At 41.3% G+C, this 23,140-nt stretch overlaps 1 protein-coding gene across 3 annotated transcripts in view; it reads right to left on the bottom strand.

Moving 5' to 3' along the window:
- The window catches only part of WWP2 (WW domain containing E3 ubiquitin protein ligase 2), a 138,044-nt gene that overhangs the window by 31,154 nt on the left and 83,750 nt on the right, over positions 1-23,140 (bottom strand). For all 3 annotated transcript variants that reach the window (XM_025888928.2, XM_025888927.2, XM_073880069.1), the window contains one exon: positions 12,977-13,187. In XM_025888928.2, the coding sequence (XP_025744713.1) occupies positions 12,977-13,187 (211 nt within the window). The remainder of the gene's footprint in view (positions 1-12,976; positions 13,188-23,140) is intronic.

Raw genomic sequence — 23,140 nt, forward strand, 5'->3', positions numbered from 1 at the left:
AATTACAGGACTATCCCTATTCTCCTAGCATCAAATATATTCATGATCACATTTCTTTTTAAAATATAAGATTCATTTACAGAGGATCTTTAAAAGAGATCTGGGTGAATCAAGAAACACAGCATACTGTTATTTATTGACTACTCTCCTCATGCTATTTATTGACTGCTCTTCTCATGAGTCTGTGTATAAGTTAATATGAGATAGGGGTGCCAACAGTGGCCATTCTGTGCTAATGGAAGAACAACAAGGTAGCAGACGATCCAAAGAAACAATCTACAAGCAAAACCACTAAAAAATACAGCCAAGGACCCCCCACTCCCATACTCCTGTTATTCCCATACTCAACGCAGTCTGACAATAACTCCACTTACTCAGAACACAGTAGTCCATATATAAAGGATGCAAATTTTTATATTTATAAAATGATCACCACTTTATAAGGGATGTTAATGGTCCCATTAGCCTTTATGTTTTACATTGATTTCATTCACTTCTACTTGTGGATACTGCCTAGGGGAAGGTGACCTTTTCCAGGAAGTTAGTACAGTCAGTTCTGCTGAAATGCTTGTTTTGAAAACATAAATCTATCCCAGCTTGATTGATACATGAGAGAACAATGTGAGCATAATGTGAATTTTGTGTTTGCTTATGCATCACTTTTCCTTTTAGAAACACGAAATGCACACCGATGACTTCCCCTAGCTGACCCAGTCACACAGGAATACACAAAGTCCACGTGCATCTACCAGCTGCCTCCGTTTACTACATGCTGTACACCATCTTCATCCACATCTGGCGTTACAACTCCCATTTTATTTCAGATAGTCCTTCTTGCACCACTTTGCGACAACACTCACAAGCTCAAACTCTTCAGACACCCGCTTCCACAAGCACACTTCAGGTCTTTTCATGGAAACACACACTTATTGTAGTGTTATGTATCTCAACCATTTAACGTGTAAAACTGTGCTAACCATCATTATTAGGTTCCTGTTTTTCATTTGTGTACTGACACATTTTTTAAAAGATTTTATTTATTTGAGAGAGAGTGAGAGAGATCACAGAGGGAGAGGGAGAAGCAAACTCCCCGCTGACACAGGGCTCGATCCAAGGACCCTGAGATCATGACCTGAGCTGAAGGCAGATGCTTAATCAACTGAGCCACCCAGGCGCCCCTGTCACTGACACCTTTTTGGATGTTATACCCCTAACCCATTCTTTTCCTGTAAGCCCTGTAGCTTTTATTGCATAGTTTTTTGTGTTTTGTTTTGTTTTTGCACTGCATCGTCATTTTTTAGGAACACGTTAAGTAACAGCAGAGCAGACTGAATACTGAAATAAATGTCCTAACTTCTATTACTAAGCATAGTGTGGCTATTCCAATGGACATTAGCTTTATTCAATACTGTTTCTCATTTAAACCAAAATATCTGATCAGCAGCCTGCACTGATCAACACCTCAGAGGCTGATTCAGATACAGATATACATGAGGCTTTTAGGGCAAGAAAAGGAAGGAGGGCACCATCACCCTCTGAGCATCTATAATGAGCTACGGGCTCATGTTCTACTAAAGCAGTCCTTGCCTCCATCCTTTAAGGTGGTATATGCCATCACCATGGGTGAAACTGAGGATCAGAGAAGCTAAGTAACTTTTATGTGTCATTCCAACTCAGCTCTGACCCTCCAGCTAGTGAGTTTTACCAGAACATGCTGAAAGGAAGAAATGTGGAAAAGGAAGGTCGACTGAAATTTATAGGGAACCTACTACCCAGAAAACAAGGTGCCAGGTGCCTTCCCAATCCCCATCTCAAAGTGAACAGCACTGGAGTCCAGGGAGGGGGCCCTGGAGAATCAAGACAACTGGGGAGTAATTACAATGGGTCTACCGTGTTCATCTCTAGGCTCCATTTTAATCATAATCCTCTGCTCTGACATGATCTACCAGAAGAGGCTACACATTTCACACCACGGGGAGGGTTAGCCCTGGGAACAGTGAGGTCCAGTGGTTCCACAGTCCCACCTCTCAAAAGGGATCGACTACTGGCTGGAGGGCCAGAGTGCTACCTACATCGTTAACACGTGCTCGAGAACATCTTCTCTCCTGGGTATTCTTGCTCAAGGTTCTGGTTAAAGTGGATACGGGTGACTTGACCCAGGTGCCCTAATTCCTCCCACTGCAAAAAGAAGATCCTTACACTTCACTGTTTTTTATTAAAAGGGCAGCATATTCTGCCAAAAGTGACCAGATGAAAATGCACACTGGGTGAAAAGTTAAAGACCTCCTCCCTCTAGACGCCCTTCTGAATCAAAGACAAAATAGTAACAAATATTACCAGCTTGAGAGGCTGGTATTTCATCTATGGAGAACCTTTTATGTGAGGATCTCTCAGCAAAAAAGCTAGGCTAACATACCATGGCTTCACACCAGATCCTCAAACTCCTCCCGTCTGCCCGGGAATAAAGCAGCATATCTGATACCCTCTTTATTCATCTGAATTTGGAAATTAGACAGTCTGGAGAAGGATACTTGGCTTACAGGTTAAGTACTGAAATATGGAAGCTGCTCAAGGAAATGGCAACAAACCACTCTCGTAACATTTGCTCCCAGGAAGGCTTAAGTGGCTGAGAACTCCTCGGCATTCCCTGAGAAGTTAGCTAGCTCCTTCCCTTCCTTGGCAATTTCTGGCACAAAAGCACCAATAAAACGAGTCAGCTCATTTTGTAGTCACTATTTGGAAACCTGTCCATAATATGTGGATGAGGCCACACCTTTTAAAAAAGACAAAATATCTGTTGTAGCAACTGCAGATAAAAGGTGCCAAACACACTTTTTTCTTTATTCCAAAAATTCTTTTGTTACAACTTTCATCTTATAAGTAGTCTCTGCTTTTATAATTCATTTCAGGCAAAGAGAAAACTTTGATTTATACTTTGGCTCATATTTTAATTTGAAGATGGGATAATACTTAAAATTCCATGAAGTTAATGTCTTTAATTGACACAGTGGTATTCCCACATGCTGGCAGAAAGAAAGTCGGTGTGAAGTCCTCTTCACTTATATTCAAAAGTTACAGCAGCTCTTTCTAAGCCCAGATAAGATCTGTCCATCCCATCTTTGATCCCAGCTGATCCTAGAAATGAAAGTCTCTTTTTCAGGGGCTGTTATTGTCCAGCAAATCTCCATGTCCTTCTGTGAACCCTCTCAATTGGCTTAACTGGAAAAATAGTTACCAGAGGAACAAGACCTTTCTTGCATTACCTTTTTTGATATCTACATTTTTTTCCTTTTACAACTGGCCTCCTGCTCAGATTAAATGTCCATGTGGGTCCTCCCTGATCCATGACCTGGCCTAACTGCTTTTCTTAGAGAACTCTCGACTCCTCCCTTACCTGCACGGCTCCTCAGAATTCACACAAACCTCTTCCCTTCATTCACTGCAACACAGTCGGTCAATTCTAGCGACAATCAAAAGAGCCTCCCAATTCTCCTGCCTCCTCAGTAGCTGCTGACCCACATAGATTAAGCCTTCCGACTATCTTGGTTCGGTCTCCCCATGCCAAGAAAGTGATACTGGCAGCGACCTTTCATCAGCACATCCCTGTCAGGGGTTAGGTTTCTGTCCCTTATAAGCATCTTCTTCACACTGAGATAAAAAGGCTTTTCAATCACACTACCCATGGGTCTCAATACTGCATCCTGGTCACATGGTCATATCCTCTCCCACTGAATAGCTTTCTTTGATGCTCTCAGAAACAGTGTTCAAAGCATCAAGCTTGATTCAGGTCCCTTCCCAACACATTGCTCCTTGGCCTTCAACAAGTAACATTCAGTTCGACCACGGACTACACAGGGTCTTTGTATTCCAAGGCACTTAAAAAGTAGTCTCCAATTTCAATTAATCGTAGGTAATTTTTTTTAACTTAAATTACCTTTGCTCCTATGCCTTTTATTCAGTTCTGTATCTTCCGTGCCCATGCCCTAACCCACCCCCCACCCCCATCGCCATCATTAAAAGGGTAAAAAATCCCATTGTAAGGATGTCACCCAGTCATTTCTCTCCTGTACAGTCTGAAAGGAAATTGTCTGGTCCCCTAAACTACATTTCTTTTGGAAGGTTTCCTAAAAGGTCTTCAGGAAATTCTCAATTATGCTGCCACTCAACCAACCCTGATCAACATGCCACCTGGTCAGATTTCCCTATGTTTAGACAGGATCACATTTTCACCAAGAGTAGGATTAAATTGGGAAGTGCTGGAAAGCCAGGCAAGGAGTTCAGGTTAGTATCAGAGATGTTCTCTTTAAAAGGCCCTCTCAGGGGCGCCTGGGTGGCTCAGTCAGTTAAGCGTCTACCTTCGGCTCAGGTCATGATCCAGCGGTCCTGGGATCAAGCCCCGCATTGGGCTCCTTGCTCAGCGGGGAGCCTGCTTCTCCATCTCCCTCTGCCTCTCCCCCTCCTCATGCTCTCTCTATGTCTCTGACCAATAAATAAATAAAATCTTTTTTAAAAAAATAAAATAATAAAATAATAAAATAAAAGGCCCTCTCAGGGGCGCCTGGGTGGCTCAGTCATTAAGTGTCTGCCTTCAGCTCAGGTCATGATCCCAGGGTCCTGGGATCGAGCCCCACGTCGGGCTCCCTGCTCGGCGGGAAGCCTGCTTCTCCCTCTCACACTCCCTCTGCTTGTGTTTCCTCTCTCGCTGTGTCTCTCTCTGTCAAATAAATAAAAAAACAAATAAATAAAATTCAAAATACACTCTGTTAGAAAACAAAGTCAGGATGGAATATTTACACACATCAAAGAAAAGATGCCTTGCTGGCTACTTGAGACAAAAATTCAACTTCAAAAAAAGACATTGAAAAGTATTCTTAAAACTGCCTATGTGGAAGCTGAACTCCCCACAGGCCAAAACCCCATGGAATTCCCAGTAAGAAACTGACTGAACCAAATCCTACTCCCCAAGCTTCGGCCACTTCCTGGGTGAGCCATAAGATTTATTTCCTCTGTTAGGGACATTTTTAGACCTTTATGAGCCAGAAATCTAGGTGCAAGGGAACAAATCTGCTCACTATTTTCATGGCTTCAGTAGATCCTTTGTAAACTGGGTAGGAAATGTGTTAAACTCCGTCTTCCCCCAAGAAACTTTCCTCAGATACTGAGCTTTCCTTTCAATCTAAGCACACTAACCCCTTCTTAAAAACTATCAACAACCAGCACTTAAACCCTTTAAGCAGAGAATGGCACTGTTCAGTAGCAATCAAGGCTTCTGAATTAAGTCTGTTTTTCTTCTTCTTCAACCATCCAATTTCTTTGCATTGGAAAAGTCTCCAAAGCTCCTCCGTGAAGGATGACAATATTAAAATGTATGCTTTCACAGAGAGGTAAGACAATTCCTGAAGATGGTGTACATTAAAAAAAAAAAAAAGTTTAACATTTCTGCTGATAACAGATTTTGCAGGTAAATTTGGCAATGCAGAGAAATAGTCACTTTTTTTTAATTTTATTTATTTATTTGACAGAGAGATAGAGAGTACAAGTAGGCAGAGAGGCAAGCAGAGGGAGGGGGGGAAGCAGGCTCTCCGCTGAGCAGGGAGCCCGATGCGGGACTCGATCCCAGGACCCTGGGATCATGACCTGAGCCGAAGGCAGACGCTTAACTGACTGAGCCACCCAGGCGCCCGAGAAATAGTCACTTTTTAAAAAATAGTTGGTGGGAGCAAAAATGGGTATACTCTTTCAATAGGGCAATTTGGCAGCTTGGTCAAAAACCTTTCCTATATCCTGTGAATATCCTGTAACTCAGCAGCTCTGCTTCTAGGATGTATAGTGTGGAAATAATTATGTGTTAAAGATTTAGCTGTAAGTACATCTGTCACAGTATGTTACAGCCTGTTAAACAAAAACTAGAAACAACCTAAATGCCCCCAAATGGAGGAATAGTACAATAAATTACGTCATTTCTATAATGGGTATAACAGTCACTGAAAATAACATGATAGATAATATTGACTTGTCCAGATATTTACCATATACTGGGGGGGAAAAGCAAGTTAACAAATAACACACATAATAAAATCAAAATTTTGTTTAAAAATTATGTAAATATACTATTTTTCATTAAATCTAAAATGCCATCAATTGTATGATTTAACATACCACTAAGAAAGAAGAAAAAATGCTGCCAATTAAGCTTGTAAATTACATCTTGATTTTCAAGTTTAAATGTGAAATAACAAGCGTGCCAGAATCAACAAAATGTGGAGAGTGTATGTGTGTAAAATTTTTATGTCAGCATAAGGAAGAATTTTAGACAAGACACAAATGGCACACGAAGATTAACAAACATGGCTGCTTTAAATTGTGAACTCCTGTACAGGGAAAGGCAACATTAAAAAGTGAAAAGATGAGCCAAAGGCTGGAAGAAAATGTCTGCAATGCACAAAATTAAAAAGCAGTTAGTATCCAGCATATATGAAGAAACCCCACAGATTAGAGAGAAAAAGACAAATAGCCAAATAAAAAAATGGACAAAAATATATGAAGAGGCAACTTACAAAATAGGAAATCAAAGAACCAAATAAAAACATGCAAAAGAGGTTCAATCTCCTTGGTAATCAAGGAAATTCAAAATGAAACCACAAAGAGATACCCTTCACACCCATCAAACTGACCAAAAGGGAAAAAAAAAAAACTCATATTTTTTGTTGTTTTTTTTTTTTTTAAGATTTTTATTTATTTATTTGACAGAGAGAGAGAGAGAGAGCACAAGCAGGGGAAGCAGCAGAGGGAGAGGGAGAAGCAGGCTCCCCACTAAGCAGGGAGCCCCAAGCGGGGCTCAAGCCCAGGACCCTGGGATCATGACCTGACCTGAAGGCAGACGCTTAACTGAATGAGCCACCCAGGCGCCCCACAATATTAAGTTTTAGCAGGAATGCTTATGCATGCTCGTGGGAGTACGAGTATTGGTGAGCAATTTGATGGTATCTACTGAAATTGAACATCTTCAACCCCTACAATAACATTCCAACTCCAGCACATGCCTTAAAGAAACAAACATGGAGGGGCGCCTGGATGGCTCAGTCAGTTAGGCATCTGACTCTTGGTTTCATCTCAGGTCATGATCTTAAGAGTCCTGGCATCCAGCCCTGCATCTCGTGCTCCACATTCAGCGGGGAATCTACTTGAGGATTCTCTCTCTCCCTCTCCCTTGGCCCTTACCCCCCAATCCCCCCACACTCTCTCTCTAAATAAATAAATAAAATCTTAAAAAAAAAAAGACATGTAACCAAGATATGCACAGAAAAACTTCATTGTATGTTTATAATTGTGAGGCGATAATAATAGTATAAATATAAAATATGCAAACATTTATTTAGCTGTTATATTATTAAATATACACATAGAAGGTATAAATTTTATATAAAAATAATCAAATGTTTATTAAAATAATATACATGTTTAAATATATTTCTAAGTTTTTATATTTTGTATTTATATATGACATATAAATGTAGTAAATATAAATACATTTGAATTATAAATAAAAGTTGTCTATTCATACAATAGAATACCTTATAGCAGTTTAAATGAATACGTGAATTCCACGTAGTTCTGTATATAGAGAATGGAATCGGGAAGAGCTTCACAGACACTTTCTACTGGATTTGTAATGTCTTTGTCGAGAGGTTAAAAAAGGGGAAATCACATGGCGCCTGGGTGGCTCAGTCGTTAAGCGTCTGCCTTCAGCTCAGGTCATGATCCCAGGGTCCTGGGATCGAGCCCCGCATTGGGCTCCCTGCCCCACGGGAAACCTGCTTCTCCCTCTCCCACTCCCCCTGTTTGTGTTCCCTCTCTCACTGTGTCTCTCTGTCAAATAAATAAAGTCTTTAAAAAATAAAATAAAATAAAATAAAATAAAATAAAATAGGGGAAGTCTGTAGCAAATATAGCATAACGCTAAAATCTGATAAAACTGGGTAGTGAGCCCACAGGTAGGTTTCATATTACTCTCCATTCTTATCTGCATGCTTAAAATATTTTACAATAAAAATATAAATTTTAAAGCACATACTACAAGATGATCAAATTTTGGTAGACGTGTATTTACGTGCATGTCTATATATGTGGTTCTGGGCAAATTGCTTAAGATTTCCTCATTTGCAAAATGAGGATAAAAGCAGCTACCCCACAGAGTGTCATGAAGATGCACCAAATAATCCATGGGCAAAACTCAGCATTCCCCTACACACTGTAAACACTGAACACATGTTAGCTATTACTAATAGTCAGGAAAAAATATACACAATCTGGAAAGCACCAATGGTTAAATCGCGGTGTTTGTTACTGCTGTTCTTCTCCATTTTCTTTTTCTACGTAAAAAGAATCTTTTTTAATTTTAAATGCTATTGAGAATGTGAAATAATTTATCTAGTCATTAACAAATACTTCTCACCCCATCTCCCTCGAAGCCAGGTACTATGCTAAGTGCTGACAGTACAAAGATGGACACAATAATCTCTGCTTTTGAGGAGCTCTCAAGGAAGTGTAGTAGGAATAAAAATTCATAATTACACATATATATAGTAGCGTGAGAAGGTCTTGTGGACCAGCCCCGGACAACACAAGAATCTTTGGAAATAAGGTTGCATTCTGAGATGAGGAGGAGGAAGCCAGAAGCATGTGTTGATATTCAGTATTACCTAAGTGTGTAACAGTCCCTGCACGGCCAAGAGCTAAACCATATTCAGCAAAAAAGGCACAGAGTCTCCCAGTGTAATCCTTTAATCTGGTGCTACTCAAAGCATGGTCCATGGCCCAAACTGTTACTGTTTAGCAACCAGAAAAGTACAGAAGTTTCTAAGCATTTAGAAACTTCTGTACCAATTTGGCACTGCCACAACAGCTAAACAAGTGATCAGTGGAGAAGTAAGGAACAAAAGTAAGGCTTCGTAACAGATTGAAAATAAGAAAATAAAACAAAAACAGAAAAGAGGAAAAAAAAAAAAAGGACTGGTTCTTCACAGACAGTGTAAGAAGTATTGTTTTCAAACTCCTTGGGTAAGGATCCTTGGCTAGTGCCAAAATTGAGTTTGGACTGAAATGCAATGGCAGCGGCTGGTTTATAACTTAGCAGAGAAGCTCCAAATTCCAACGTCTCTTAAAGCTCTCCACAAACAAAACATCCAAGAGTTCTTCCTCGACGGTCATCCTTGAGAGTGTCTCAAGGAGCACCTGGGGCAAAGGGCCTCTGGATGTCCATAACCGGGTGTGGGGGTAGGGGAGATGGCAAAGCCGAAAGATCTAGAAAACACCCCTCCTCGATTAATTCTACTTTGAGGCAGGAAACAGGCCAGCCAATGACTGCGGGAGAAAAAGGCTGGTGTGAAATGGCAGCACTGAGGTAAGTCGGCAGTCCAAACACAACGGCCTCCCTTATGTAAGAAACCACAGCAGCGTGCTGCCTGCCAGAGTCAAATAATGTGCCTCTGTGTGCGAGGGACTGAGGGGGCTGCAGAGCCCAGGACGCACTTGGAGTTTATCTAAGCCATGTACACACGGTCTGTTAATGAGCATTTGGTTCCCAAAGTGGGCTCGGGGCTGATAAAAAACAGATGCAGGGCCAGCTGATCAAAGTGGCCTCACTCCCCACTGCCCGCTGCCTGGACCACTACCTCACCATGTCTCCTGAGCCCTCCTGGCACCCCCTTCTTTAATGCACATTTGCAACCTGAAAATGCCACACCCTTCCGCTTGGCTTCTTTCAGGCTAATTAAATTTAAAAAGTACAGGAAGCCGGAGGGTTTGGAGACAGGGAGAGAGAAAGGGGCCGAGGGCTGCTCTGCTTGTGGACTCACGCAGCCCAGCCTTCTGTACTTTCGGTCCTTAAAACATACAGACAGACGTGTGTAAGCTCTTTAAGACCAGAGTTGCAAAGGCTGCAGATTTCAGAAAGGCAATGCAGCCACCAGGAAGATAGGCCCTCGGGATTCCCAAGTCAACCTCGGTCAATCGCTCAGTAGAGGAGACTGAAGGGGTTGAGAAGATAAAGGTGGGAAGAGACAGTTGGCTGGATTGCTTTATCGCGGCTGGATACCTCGATAAAGCAATGTCCTGTGGCTGAGAAATGCCTTAGCCAAGAGAAGACATGGTCCAGGGGATCTCCCAGCGCACAAGGACTCCTCATGAGCAGGGAAGAGCGTCCCCCACCCTGTGAGAGTAGCGTATTTGAACTCAAAGCCAGTCAACTCAGTGGATGACAGCCTTCTGCTCTTGCCTCTGGGAAGAAAATGCAATATTCCTGTCACAGTTGCTATATTAGGTATCAAAGAAGCGGAACACATTCATCCAGGTGGAGAAAGAAAAAAGAAAAGACGGAATTTAAATTTACTCATTACAAATATGTCTGGGGGTGCCTACTTTGTGTCAGGCTCCCTGTCACCCTGATGTTTACAGCCCGGCAGGGCAGAGAGGTGCCAAACAACCAAATAGACATGTGAGAAGAGTTACAGTAGACAGAGCAGTTTGACCTTGTCTACCAGGGATCTTTCCTTGATCAGAGGAAGTACTGATTGATTAATGGAAAAAATGGGGAGGAAAGTTTCAGAAAGAGTGACTTGCATGGTGGAGGGTCCTAAGTCCAGAGAAAGGGTGGTACATCTGTCAAACTAACCGAAGTCATTAAGGCTAGAGCTTAAGAGAGCAAAGCAGAATCTTCCATGGAAGGCTTGAGGGGTTGGTGGGGTTATATCATGTGGGGCTTTTTAGGCCTTATTAAGGATTTGAGAATTTATCCCTAAAGACAATGGGCAGCCACAGCAGCATTCTAAGTGTGACATGTCATGCTCAGAGTTGTATTTAAAAAGATGAAAATTGGTCTCCTGACTCATAAAGCCAAGGTACCCGGAATAAAGGAATAACCATCTTGATCAGATCTCCTGAACTTGTAAATAAGCTGGTGTGGTGATGGCAGGTCTTTTGAGTTGCAAAGGTCACTGCAAGAAGCATGTCTTCTCTGACCTGCCACCACAGAGCAGCAAACTGAAAGCATGCCATCCTCATGCCAGGCACTCAGCAGTTTTGGTGGCAATCTCCAATCTCCAGGCCCTGAATCAGCCTGCGAAGCACTAAGCTCCCGCTGTCTTAGGGATGGGCACCTTAAACTGGAAAACGGGGTCTCAATACCATCCTACATGTTAGAGTGGGCAGTGGCCTCCCCAGGCCCACACACGGATCTCATCACATTCTAAATGCTCTAGGGAAAAGATCTTGTTCAAACTCTACCTCAGCAAAGTCTTTCAGCCTCTGGCAAGGATGGGGGTGGGGAATCAGCTTCTCTGGGCTGCTCCATCTGCCAAACTTAGAATAAAGAGTGTTTTCAGGGCCTGGAGTTTTCCAGCTGCCTGGAAACAGGAAGAGCCCAATCCCAGAGAACAGTAACCCTCACACACACCCTACATAAAGACATGTTGAGCCATTAGCCCTAATTGCCTGTGACTGACATAGGAGCGAAGCTGGCCTTCCAGGCATTTGCTCAGCGGAAAGAAAACAAACAGCTCACAGGGGACACAGGCAGCCATTTTCTCTCCTTTCTGCCAAAATGATTTTGCTCCGTTCCCCCCAAATTACAGCATACATATTTGAAATTATAAACCAAACAAAGGTCTTTCTAGCATCCTTCACCACATACAAAAGAGAATATAAATCTAAATCTGTAGGGAAGAGCTGGACACAAGCAACTGGTTATTAATCTTTTCGCAAAATCAAGAACTTCACAAACACTTTTCAGAGCCACCTCTCAATACCCGATCTCTCCAGGTTTGAGTTATTAGGAAGTACTTGCAATACTTTTCATTTATTCATCATACTTTATTACGATATATGTTAGGTAGTGGGCCAAATGCTAAGAATGTGATATATATGTGGTAAAAATCATATTTGCCTTCAGATCTACAATTTTTGTTTTTAACAAGTGGGTTTTCTAAAGAGGCTTAAGAAGACAAAGCATATTATACATCAAGCAAGAGACCGTGCATCCTTCCCTTTTCCTTTATGAATTACAAGGGCCCAGAGGACACACCCATATGCCATCATCAGCCAGACCAGTGACTGTGGTGATACAGTTTCCTTGGTACCAAACTGATAACCAGGATGGATTTCAGGACCACAATGATTGGTAGTTGCTGAGACAAGACTTCAGTTCCCAGTTCAGAACCATTCCCTTCCTTTACGGTTCCTTCACAGTCAATTCAAAAATATCATTCACCAGGTGGAACACCCACCATGTTCTGCCCTTCACTTCCTAGAGAGACATGCATGATTATTAACTCCCCCTTACAGAGATGGTGAACCATCTGAGCAAGGTCACATAGGATCCAGTGGGGATTTGAAGCCAGATCTGCTTGTTTCCAGGGTCCATACTCCCAATCTCTATTCACTATATAGCTAAATTTGAACTGCCCTTTGGCTTAATGGGGCCATTTCCTTATCATCCAAGGTCTTCACCGTCAGATTTAACTCTGAACGAAAGGATGACTAGTAGTCCATGTTAACATCAGCCCCAGTATTACGGGAGGAACATACAGTAATATTGAGAGTCTAATGTCCTCCACAGATTGTTAAGATAAAATTCAGGAGAGAAAAGCAGTTTTCTGAGCAGGATCTCAGTAAACACCCTCCAAAGACGAAGGAAGGCAAAATGAGCTCCTTGTTCCATAAAAGTCACACTCTTCTAGTCAAGCTGTTCATTTCAAGTCATGGTATAAGGTAGCATTGATTCTGCCCCAGATGAGTTAGAGTCTTTTAAAGATTTCTGTAGAACAAGCAGTTCTTCCACACCTCCCTTGCTCCTATGCATGGCAGCCTCCCCAGAGACTACAAGCCACTAGGTAATAAATAAGCATTTTGTTTCTGTCCTGGTGAAGGAGCCTGAGATTTGAGAGGAGGGAGCGCTGCTGTGGGCCGGAAGGCTACTCACCCGGCAGGCAGAGCATCGAGGGCCTGGGCAGCTGCCGGGAGCTGCTGGGTGCCTGAGGTGCTGGGCTCCTCTCCTTCTGCTGGTGTGGCTGGAGCAGGGAGAGACACTGCAGTGGGGTTCGAGGTCACACTCGACACCGCAGCAGGCGACGATGTCACCCCAACAACAGAGGGCTCTTCAGGATCAGTGGCTGCGGTGGGCTCGTCATTCACTGAAAACAGAGAAATCATATTTGAGGGATCAACTCAGACTCGTATTCACATTCACTAGATTTTTCCCTTAAAGTGGTAACACAGTACCTACAATGTTACCCTGCAGGTACCTGGTGACAGGAAAAAGTTTTACAAAACTTAACTTTGGAAATGACAGCTAGTCAGTAATGGCCTGCCCCTGTTCTCCTCCCACCCGCCGCCCAACAATTGGGAGATGGATCTGAAATAAATATATTAAATATTACCCCTTTTGTATACCTTTATTACATTTTTCTAAAGTAGTCTGATTACATGTATTACAATAAAAGAAGAGCAGGAAGGAGGGTAATGGGGAGCTGTGCTGGTGATAAATGAAGCAAGGTCAAGGCCATCTACAGGGTCACATACTTTTCTTTAAACCTGCCATTTGTCTGCTGGGCACAAATGGCACCTTCCTTCAAAAAGCTCTCTACTCTAAGAAGCAAAAAACTTCCAACAATGTGCCTGTTCTTTTAAAGACTCATCCTCAAAGCATGGAACAAAGATTAATACTATAGATGAAACAGATGGGCGCCAAAGATGAGGGGCTTGTCTTCCAGGTAACAATAGACAAAGAGGAAGAAGTCAAATAAGCCTGTTCCAAGTCTCCTTATTTCTCCATTTCTTTATTTCTTTGCTGATCACTCATGTCCACAAGGACCCCAAGACAATGCAATATCCTCTCACTCCAAAAGGGATCAAACAAGGTTTTCGAAGAATTCTTTGAAAATGGATAAGCCATATGCAGAGAATTTTCTACATATGTGATTGCATACGTGCACGTTTATACTAGAATTCTGTAGGAAAACCCCCTAGATGTGAGTTAGCCTCATCTTCCTAATTCAGAAATTCTTTATGCAGTTTCAAATGTAACAAATGTACTTATCCAGATTCTTCTCAAATGCTTGTGACAAGGAACTTGCTACCATTCCATCGTTGAGCAGCTGTCCTGCCAGCAAGTTTTTTCTTACGTGAGGCAGAGATTTCACTCGCTGGTCCTCGTCCCCACCCCCCATGCAATACACAGTAAGTACTTGGCCACCCTGTTTCTCATTCACCTTCTCTTTTCTGGTAAGAAGGCCTGCTCTTCCTTTAATGTTTCTAGGCCCTTCCCTTCTTATCACCTGGCTGCTCGCTTCTACTTATCTTCTACTGCCTCTCCTCAATGAGGACAGCAGGAACTGAACATAACAAATCAGACACCACCAGACCAGCAGAGTCAGATTTCCAATATAAGTGGTATTAGTTAAGATGTACAGAACACCAGTGTGTGCCAGGCAAAGTGCACAGCAATTTGGATTGTCTCATGTAAGCCTCACGCACAACCCCACACATTAGGTACAACGAATATCCCATTTTACAGTTGTGGAAACTGAGGCTCAAAGAGGTCAAATAACCCGCTGAGGTCGAGGGGCACCTAATTCTCACCCCTACTGCCTGCCTCCAGAGCCTGAACTCCTCACTAACTGTGCTCTCCTTCTCCCTCCTTGCACATCCTCTAAAGCAACCCAAGATGGTAACAACTGAAGCAATGACAGGATCCTACCAGCTCACCTGAGACTGAGGGCCAGCTGAAACCAAAAGTTCTTTACATGATGGGATGCCACCTGCTCTTCAGAAATGGAAAAGAGCCTAGGTACAACCTGTGATCCACTCATTTGCTTTCTCCCCAGCATATGAAACACTGTCTGGCACATCAACTAAATTAGTTGTTTAATAAGTGACTCCATCTTATGCAACTGGTGTTTCCCCCACACATATGCAAGATTTCATACTTCTCTTCCTATTCTAGCTCAGCCAAGTTGGTAAAACACAACAGATGGCAACTCTCTTTATGCAAAACTATATATTTTACCCAATTCCAATACAAAAAACCATCATGATATTTTTGAGAACTAAATAAGTTCATCCTAGAAGCTATAAGAAAAACTAGGGGCGCCTGGATGGCTCAAGAGGTTAAGCCTCCGACTCTTGATTTCAGCTCAGGTCATGATCTCTGGGTGGTGGGACTGAGCCCTGCATCGGGCTCTATGTTAAGTGCAGAGTCCGCTTGTCCTTCTCCCTCCCTCCCTGCCCCTCTCCCTGCTCACACTTGCTCTCACTTCCTCTCTCTCTCCTTAAAATAAATAAACTGTTTAGAAAAAATTGTAAGAAAACCTAAATGCAGAAGAATAGCCATGAAAATTCTCGAGAAGAGTGTTGTGTGGGGGGGGGGAGTAGTTCTCTAAAGTATTAACACATCATAAAGCTGCAACAATTAAAACAATGTGGTACTAACACACGAATAAGCAGATGTCGATGAAATAAACAAGAAGTTCAGAAACAGAATTAAATATTCATAGGAATTCAGTATTTGACAAAGGTGGCATTTTAAATGACTGCAGCAAAGAGATCATTCAGTAGACAGTGCTGTGACAACTAGGTAGTCCACCGGGAAAAAGAGGAGTTATATCCCTACCTTATCCAGGACATGAAAATAAATTCCAGATGAATCAAAAATTTTGACATAAGAAATGAAACTAAAAAGGAACTAAAGAAAACAGAGGAGAATATTTTTATCTCAAAGTGGAAAAGACTTTTTGAAGTATCACACAAAATCTAGAAGACATAAAAGATGGAGGAATTCAACTGCATTATAGGTTTTGGGGTTTTTATTTAAATGGCAAAAAAAATCAAAATCAAAATCAAAGAAAAACAACAAACTGGGAAAAATTATTGCCAACTCATATTACAGACTAATGGCTAATTTCTTTGATATGAAAAGAATCTCTACAAATCAGTAAGAAAAAGACCAAAAATATGTACAGGCACTTCAGAGTAAAGGAGATACAAATTACCCCTAAAAGTATTAAAAGATGCTCAATCTCAATTATGAGACAAGAAATGCAATTTAAGGGGCGCCTGGGTGGCTTAGTCGGTTAAGTGTCTCCCTTTGGCTCAGGTCATGATCTCAGGGTCCTGGGATCGAGTCCCGCATCGTGCTCCCTGCTCAGTGGGGAGCCTGCTTCTCCCTCTCCCTCTGCCCCCTCCCTGCTTGGGAGCTCTGTCAAATAAATAAATAAAATATTTTTTAAAAAAAGAAAAAGAAATGTAATTTAAGACTAGGATGAAGTACCATTTTTTTAACCTATCAGATTGGTAAAAATAAAAATATTTAGGGGCACCTGGGTGGCTCAGTCAGTTAAGCGTCCGGCTCTTGATTTCAGCTTGGGTCATGATCTCAGGGTTGTGAGATCAAGCCCCACATCAGGCTCCGCCTGGGCAAGGAGCCTGCTTAAGAGTCTCTCTCTCCCTTTCCCACTGCCCCATCTCCCCCCTTAAAAAAATTAATCTGGTAGGGGCGCCTGGGTGGCTCAGTTGGTTAAGCCACTGCCTTCGGCTCAGGTCATGATCCTGGAGTCCCAGGATCGAGTCCCGCATCGGGCTCCCTGCTCGGCGGGGAGTCTGCTTCTCCCTCTGACCCTCTTCCCTCTCGTGCTGCCTCTCATTCTCTCTCTCTAGAAGAAACAAATAAAAGCTTTAAAAAAAAAAAAAAAAATACTAATTTAAAAAAAAAATTAATCTGGTAAATAAGAAAAAAAAATAACACTAGTAAAAGTATGAGAAAAACTGGCATTTTCACATATTGCTGGCAGCAGTAGAAATTATTAGAACCTCTAAGAAGAACAGCTGGCAATATCGAAAAGTTAAATGCAATAAGAGGGGGCACCTGGCTGGCTCAGTTGGTTAAGCGTCTGCCTTTGCCTCGGGTCATGATCCCAGGGTCCTGGGATTGAGTCCCATATGAGCTTCTCCCTCTCCCACTCCCCCTGCTTGTGTGCTCTCTCTGTCAAATAAATGAATAGAATCTTAAAAAAAAAAAAGAAAGAAAGAAAGATCTTAAGGGGCGCCTGGGTGGCTCAGTCGTTAAGGGTCTGCCTTCAGCTCAGGTCATGATCCCGGGGTCCTGGGATCGAGCTCCACATCGGGCTCCCTACTCAGCGGGAAGCCTGCTTCTCCCTCTCCCACCCACCCTGCTTATGTTCCCTCTCTCGCTGTGTCTCTCTCTGTCAAATAAATACATAAAAATAAAAAATAAATAAATAAATAAATAAATAAAAATAAAAAATAAATTTAAAAAATCTTAAAAAATATTTATAAAATAAGGTCTCTGCCCTATAATCTGTTTTAAAAAAAGCTGAAGACACTGTCAGCTAAGTACCAACACAGCAGATGTCACAGGGGCTGTGTGGTTGAGTAGTCAAGACCACAGGTGTTGTAGGATCCACAGAGAGGATCAGTCTGGCTTAAGAAGTAGAGAGGGCCTCCAGGGAGTGGGGCTCAAGTGAGCAAAGAGGTATAGGCAAGAACATAGGAGACAGAGAGTGGAAGTAGTGAAAAACGAAGGAAACAAATTTGCCCTAATTTCAAGGAGGGTACAGTCTTTGCAGGGAGCAAAGTTGTATACATCAGACAATTAGGATTAACAGAGAACATTGGCTATACGTATTGGATAGAGCTACAATGTAAAATACAGCAGTTCTCTAAGGCATGACTAAATTGTCACTCCTTGTCTTTGTCAATCCAGTTTTTTTCTCTATTTGAAGCCACAGCTTGAGTATGGTGCTCTGTCACTGGCTTACTGGTGTGACCATAAGCCAGTAACTTAATTGTCTGAACTTCAGTTTCTTCTGACTGTAAGCTGTGATGGAGAGGATTTATTGCTGAGGTTCTTTCAAGCTCTCATGTTCTAAGAATGTGTATGTATTTACAACACATACACTTTCTGAGAGTAGAAGAATACAAGCACAGACCCAGAAAGTTGGTCAGTGCAAGGATATTCGGCTCTCATACTCTATTTCCAAATCAAAGTGTAGCACAAAGCTCCAAAACAGGTAAGCTCCTGTGGTGAATCAAGGACTCTTGGATAGGTCTGTGGACAGATGCAATCTTGGTGGGAACCCTTCAAACTAGATTTGCATCTGCATGCATAGTCAGATCCAAATAGCGTTGATTGGAGGGTCTTTTCCATTGGCATGCCATGGAAAATGGGGCTCTGCTTTTGTTATTTTCCTGGTCAACAATTTTGTAATAATTATTTTTAATGGGTAGTACATGTACATTATGAGAATTTTTTTAAAAGATTTTATTTATTTATTTGACAGAGAGGGAGACACAGCGAGAGAGGGAACACAAGCAGGGGGAGTGGGAGAGGGAGAGGTAGGCTTCCTATGGAGCAGGGAGCCCAATTCAGGACTCGATTCCAGGACCCTGGGATCACAACCCGAGCTGAAGGCAGACACTCAACGACTGAGCCACCCAGGCGCCCCTTTCATGAGAATTTTAAAGGTATAAAAGCTCAAACAGTGTAAAGAAAGTCTCCTTCCTGTTCCAGTCCTCTGGCCCCCAGTTTCCTCCCCAGAGGCAGTCACTGTTGTGTTTCTTATGATTCTTTCAAAGATATTCTTTTGACTATACAAGCATATGCACATATATTTGAAAACACACTCATACTCATACACACTAGCACAATATATATGCTATTCTGCACCTTGCCACACAATAATTAGAAATTTTTGCAAAGAATTTGAAACAAACTTGAAGAGCTTTGGCACATCTCTCCTTTGCTAACCCCAACCAGATATGGGGACACAATTTTAGTATCAAAAAGAACAATAATCACAATGGATTGAAATATTTTCTTTTTTTAAGCTTTTTTTTTTTAAGATTTTATTTATTTATTTGACAGAGAGAGGGAACACAAGCAGGGGGAGTGGGAGAGGGAGAAGCAGGCTTCTTGCCGAGCAGGGAGCCCGATGTGGGGCTCCATCCCAGGACCCTGGGATCATGACCTGAGCTGAAGGCAGACGCTTAATTACTGAGCCACCCAGGCGCCCCTGGATTGAAATATTTTAAATATGTTTAAATCCAAGAGCTTATAATGACTTTTACACAAAACAAAATTTCATTGTTCATTTTTAGAGGATGTAAGGAAATCAATTCATTATTCTGAAAACCAGTAAATAAAAGGCAAGACCCAAGCATTTCTCCTGCCTTTTCTTTACAAACTGAATCTCAAGGTAGCCAAATAGTTGATGAAGGCAAGTTTCTCTTCCAGGCATGGTAGGATTAGAATATGACTGTTTTGCAATCCCCAACCAATTTATGGATTTAGGCAATAATCATCAGTGGGTGCTAATACTGCAAAAGGGTGACATCAGTGGGTGCTAATATTGCAAAAGGGTGACAGCTGTGATGTGCCTTCTGATGGAAGGACGTGACTCTGTGTGTGTCACCAACATTGAATATATAACAACAAAAAGAACACTATAATAAACTTATCACCCAGCTCCAAATATTATTGGTTCATGGCTATTTTAATTTCATCTACAGCCCCACCCACCTCTGTTCTACACACCCACCCCCAGTTCCCCCACCTCCCTCTTACTGCATTTTATTTTTTAATTTTTTCTAAAGATTTTATTTATTTATTTGACAGAGACAGACACAGCAAGAGAGGGAACACAAGCAAGGGGAGTGGGAGAGGGAAAAGGAGGCTTTGCGCGGAGCAGGGAGCAGGGCTCGATCCCAGGACCCTGAGATCATGACCTGAGCCGAAGGCAGACTCTTTAACGACTGAGCCACCCAGGCGCCCTTCATTTTTTAATTTTTATTATTATTATTTTTTAAAGATTTTATTTGTCAGAGAGAGAGAGAGAGGGAGAGCACAAGCAGGGGGAGCGGCAGGCAGAGGAAGAAGCAGGCTCCCAGCTGAGCCGGGAGCCCAACGCAAGGCTCAATCACAGGACCCCGAGATCATGATGCAAGCCAAAGGCAGACGCTCAACAGACTGAGCCACCAAGCATCCCCTTGTTTTATAAATCTTTACACCATCCATGGTCCTTAGCAAAATGGCATTCGACAAATATTTGTTCAATAAACCTAATAATCTAGTGAAAGAAATCTGAAATAAAACCACCTGACATTTGTGTAACACTATCAATTCCAAAGGAGTTTCTTTTCATTTTTATTTTGGAATAATTTTAGACTTACAGAAAAGCTGCAAAGATAGCACAAAGATAGCAATATTAGGGGAAAGTGAGTCAAGGGCGTACTATCTTATATAAGCATAGAACATTTGTCAAAGCTGAAAAATAAACATCAGTACATTACTACGAACCCAACTTCAGACTTTATTTGGATTCACCAGCTTTACCACTCATGTCCTTTTTCTGTTCCAAAATCCAATCAAGGAACCTACAATGCCTTTAGCAAATTTATTTTCATTAGCTCATCTACCTGCCCAATAGCTCTGCGAGGAAGATACTATTCCCATTCTATTTAAGACAAAACTGAAGTTCACAGAGGTTCCATCTGGACAGATGCCATGCAGGCAGCCAAGAGCAAAACCAGTACTCAAATCCAGAACACCATGAGGTAAACGCAATGGTGGAGGAAGGGGAAAAGAAATTAAGATGGCTCTGACAGCTTTCCTCTATGGGAAGAAAAGCTCGGTACCAAGGTAACACGGTAAATAGGGTAAGTAGGTTAAAATGGTAGTTGAATGGCCTCTGGTTTCGGCAACAAGGAGTATTTCACAAGGTTCCCTCTGTGATGTTGGTTAAACATTCTAACTTTATGAATCAGATATTCATTCAGGACTGAGACATACTCTAGTCACAGTTAGCCAAAAAAAGATCAGGATTTGTAAATTCTTGTTCTTAATCGTGGACACGCCGCCAGCTCACTGTATGTTCCAAGATCTTCAGGTGCGTGTAGCATAGCGCAGGCTCTTGGTATACACACAGGCCTTTTCAGCCACCACACTAAGGCATGGCAAAGGCAACTGCCAACAGTGGAAACTTTTTAAACTGAAGATCAGCTCGTAACATATGATACACAGCAAAGCAGTCACTATCTCTCATCCATGAAACACAAGCAATGGATTCCCAAGAAAACTAGCTGCTCAGTTCTTCACAAGAGCAACCAAAACTAGAAAAATCTTTCATAATTAGCATGACACAGGGTGACGCTTATATATAAAGAAAAACAACTAAATTAGATGGGGGAAAACAAAGAAAAATTTAATGGAAAACAAGAAGAGAAACTTGAAAAATGGACAAAGCCATACCATGGGAAAGTTCAGTCCTTCCTTGATCAATATATAGATTTGCCCAACTTCCATGTACATTCCATCATGCTTCTAAGAACTCAAAGACTGAAATTTGTTTTGAAAATGTATAAACTACCAAAGAATATCATGGAGAAAAAGTACTACGGCAGGAGTAGCTCTTCAAAACCTTAGAAAAACACACTATCACATGTCAATAGTCAAAATCACATGGGAATGGCCCCAAACTGGAAATAAATAAATGGAATGAGTAAAGAGTCCAGAAATAAATTCTCACTGCATATTAAGTACATGATAAGTGATAAACACTAAGTAAAACCACCAGTGAGAGAAAAAAAAAAGTTTCTGGAATAATAGGACCCAATATAAAGAAAAATTAATTTAGACCCAGACTTCATCATATTGATATATGTATACAGACATATCACTATACATTCCATTAGGATAGTTATTTTGTAACACCATGAAAAAAAAGTAAAACAGAATAAAGTATTTATCCCAGCCACAGACAAGAGAGAATTTTTTCCACTACTGAAGCAAAAAGTAAATCTATAAACATTTTTTTAAATGCTCAGGCAAAATTATTTTTAAATTGTCTATCTCCTTTTCTACAAAAGCCACAGAAAATGAGATAAAATGTAAAACAATAATATAGGAGGGAAACTTAAAATCATAAATTTAACAGATAAAACTTACACCTAAGTACTTTGTATACATTAAGATGGCTTTTATTAAAAAAAAAAAAAAAACAGAAAACAACTGTTGGCAAGGATATGGAAAAACTAGAACACTCATTCACTGCTAGAGGAAATGTAAAATGGTGCAGCTATCATGGAAAATAGTTTGGGGGTTCCTCAAAAAGTTACACAGAATTACCAGACATTTACCCCACCAACTCTACTCCTAGGTTTATAGCCAAAAGAATTCAAAGCAGGGACTCAGATAGATGTACACCCACGTTCACAACAGCAATTCGATATTATTCAAAATAGCTGCAAGGTGGGCACAATCCATAGGGTCCACCAACAGATGAATGGATAAATAAAATGGGGTATACACATGCAGTGGAACATTATTCAGCCTTAAAAAGGAATGAAATTCTGAACATGCTACAACACAGATGAATCTTGAAAACACGCTAAGTGAAATAAGCCAGAGACAAAGGACAAATTATTCCACTTTTAAGAGGTACCTAGAATAAGCAAATTCTTAGATTAAATCATTAGCCAGTGGTTATTTTTTAAGTTTTTTTTTTCCAGTAATCTCTACACACAACACGGAGCTCAAACTCACGACCCCAAAGTCAAGAATCTCTTGCCCTACTGACCGAGCCAACCAGGAGCCAAGAATAAGCAAATTCTTAGAAACAGGAGAATAGAGGTTACCAAGGGCTGGCGCTGGAGGGCGGAAAGGAGGAAGTTATTGTTTAAAGGGTACAGAGTTTCAGTTTGAGAAGATGAGAAAGTTCTGGACATGCATAGTGGTGGTGATAGTTGCACAACACTGAGAATGTACTTAATGCCACTACATTACACACTTCAAATGGTTTAATGTCTATATATATTTTGCCACAATTAAAAAAAAAAAAAACTTGTACCAGAATACATAAATCTCTCAATCTCAAAAAAAAAAAATCAAATGCTCTGAAAAAAATCACACAAGAGGAAAGAAACAGTCGAGCGAGCAACTAATGAATGAAAATGTGCAATTAGGTTCGACAATGAAGTGGCACTTAATAGCTGTTAGCAAAATGATAAAGCAGTATTTATACAGTTTCAGTAAAAAAATAAACCTCATATACCACCTAATGGAAATTTTATACTA

The sequence above is a fragment of the Callorhinus ursinus genome, unplaced genomic scaffold, assembly GCF_003265705.2.
Source record: "Callorhinus ursinus isolate GAN/ISIS: 27379988/994484 unplaced genomic scaffold, GSC_fseal_2.0 scaffold37, whole genome shotgun sequence".
Taxonomy (NCBI): Eukaryota; Metazoa; Chordata; class Mammalia; order Carnivora; family Otariidae; genus Callorhinus; species Callorhinus ursinus.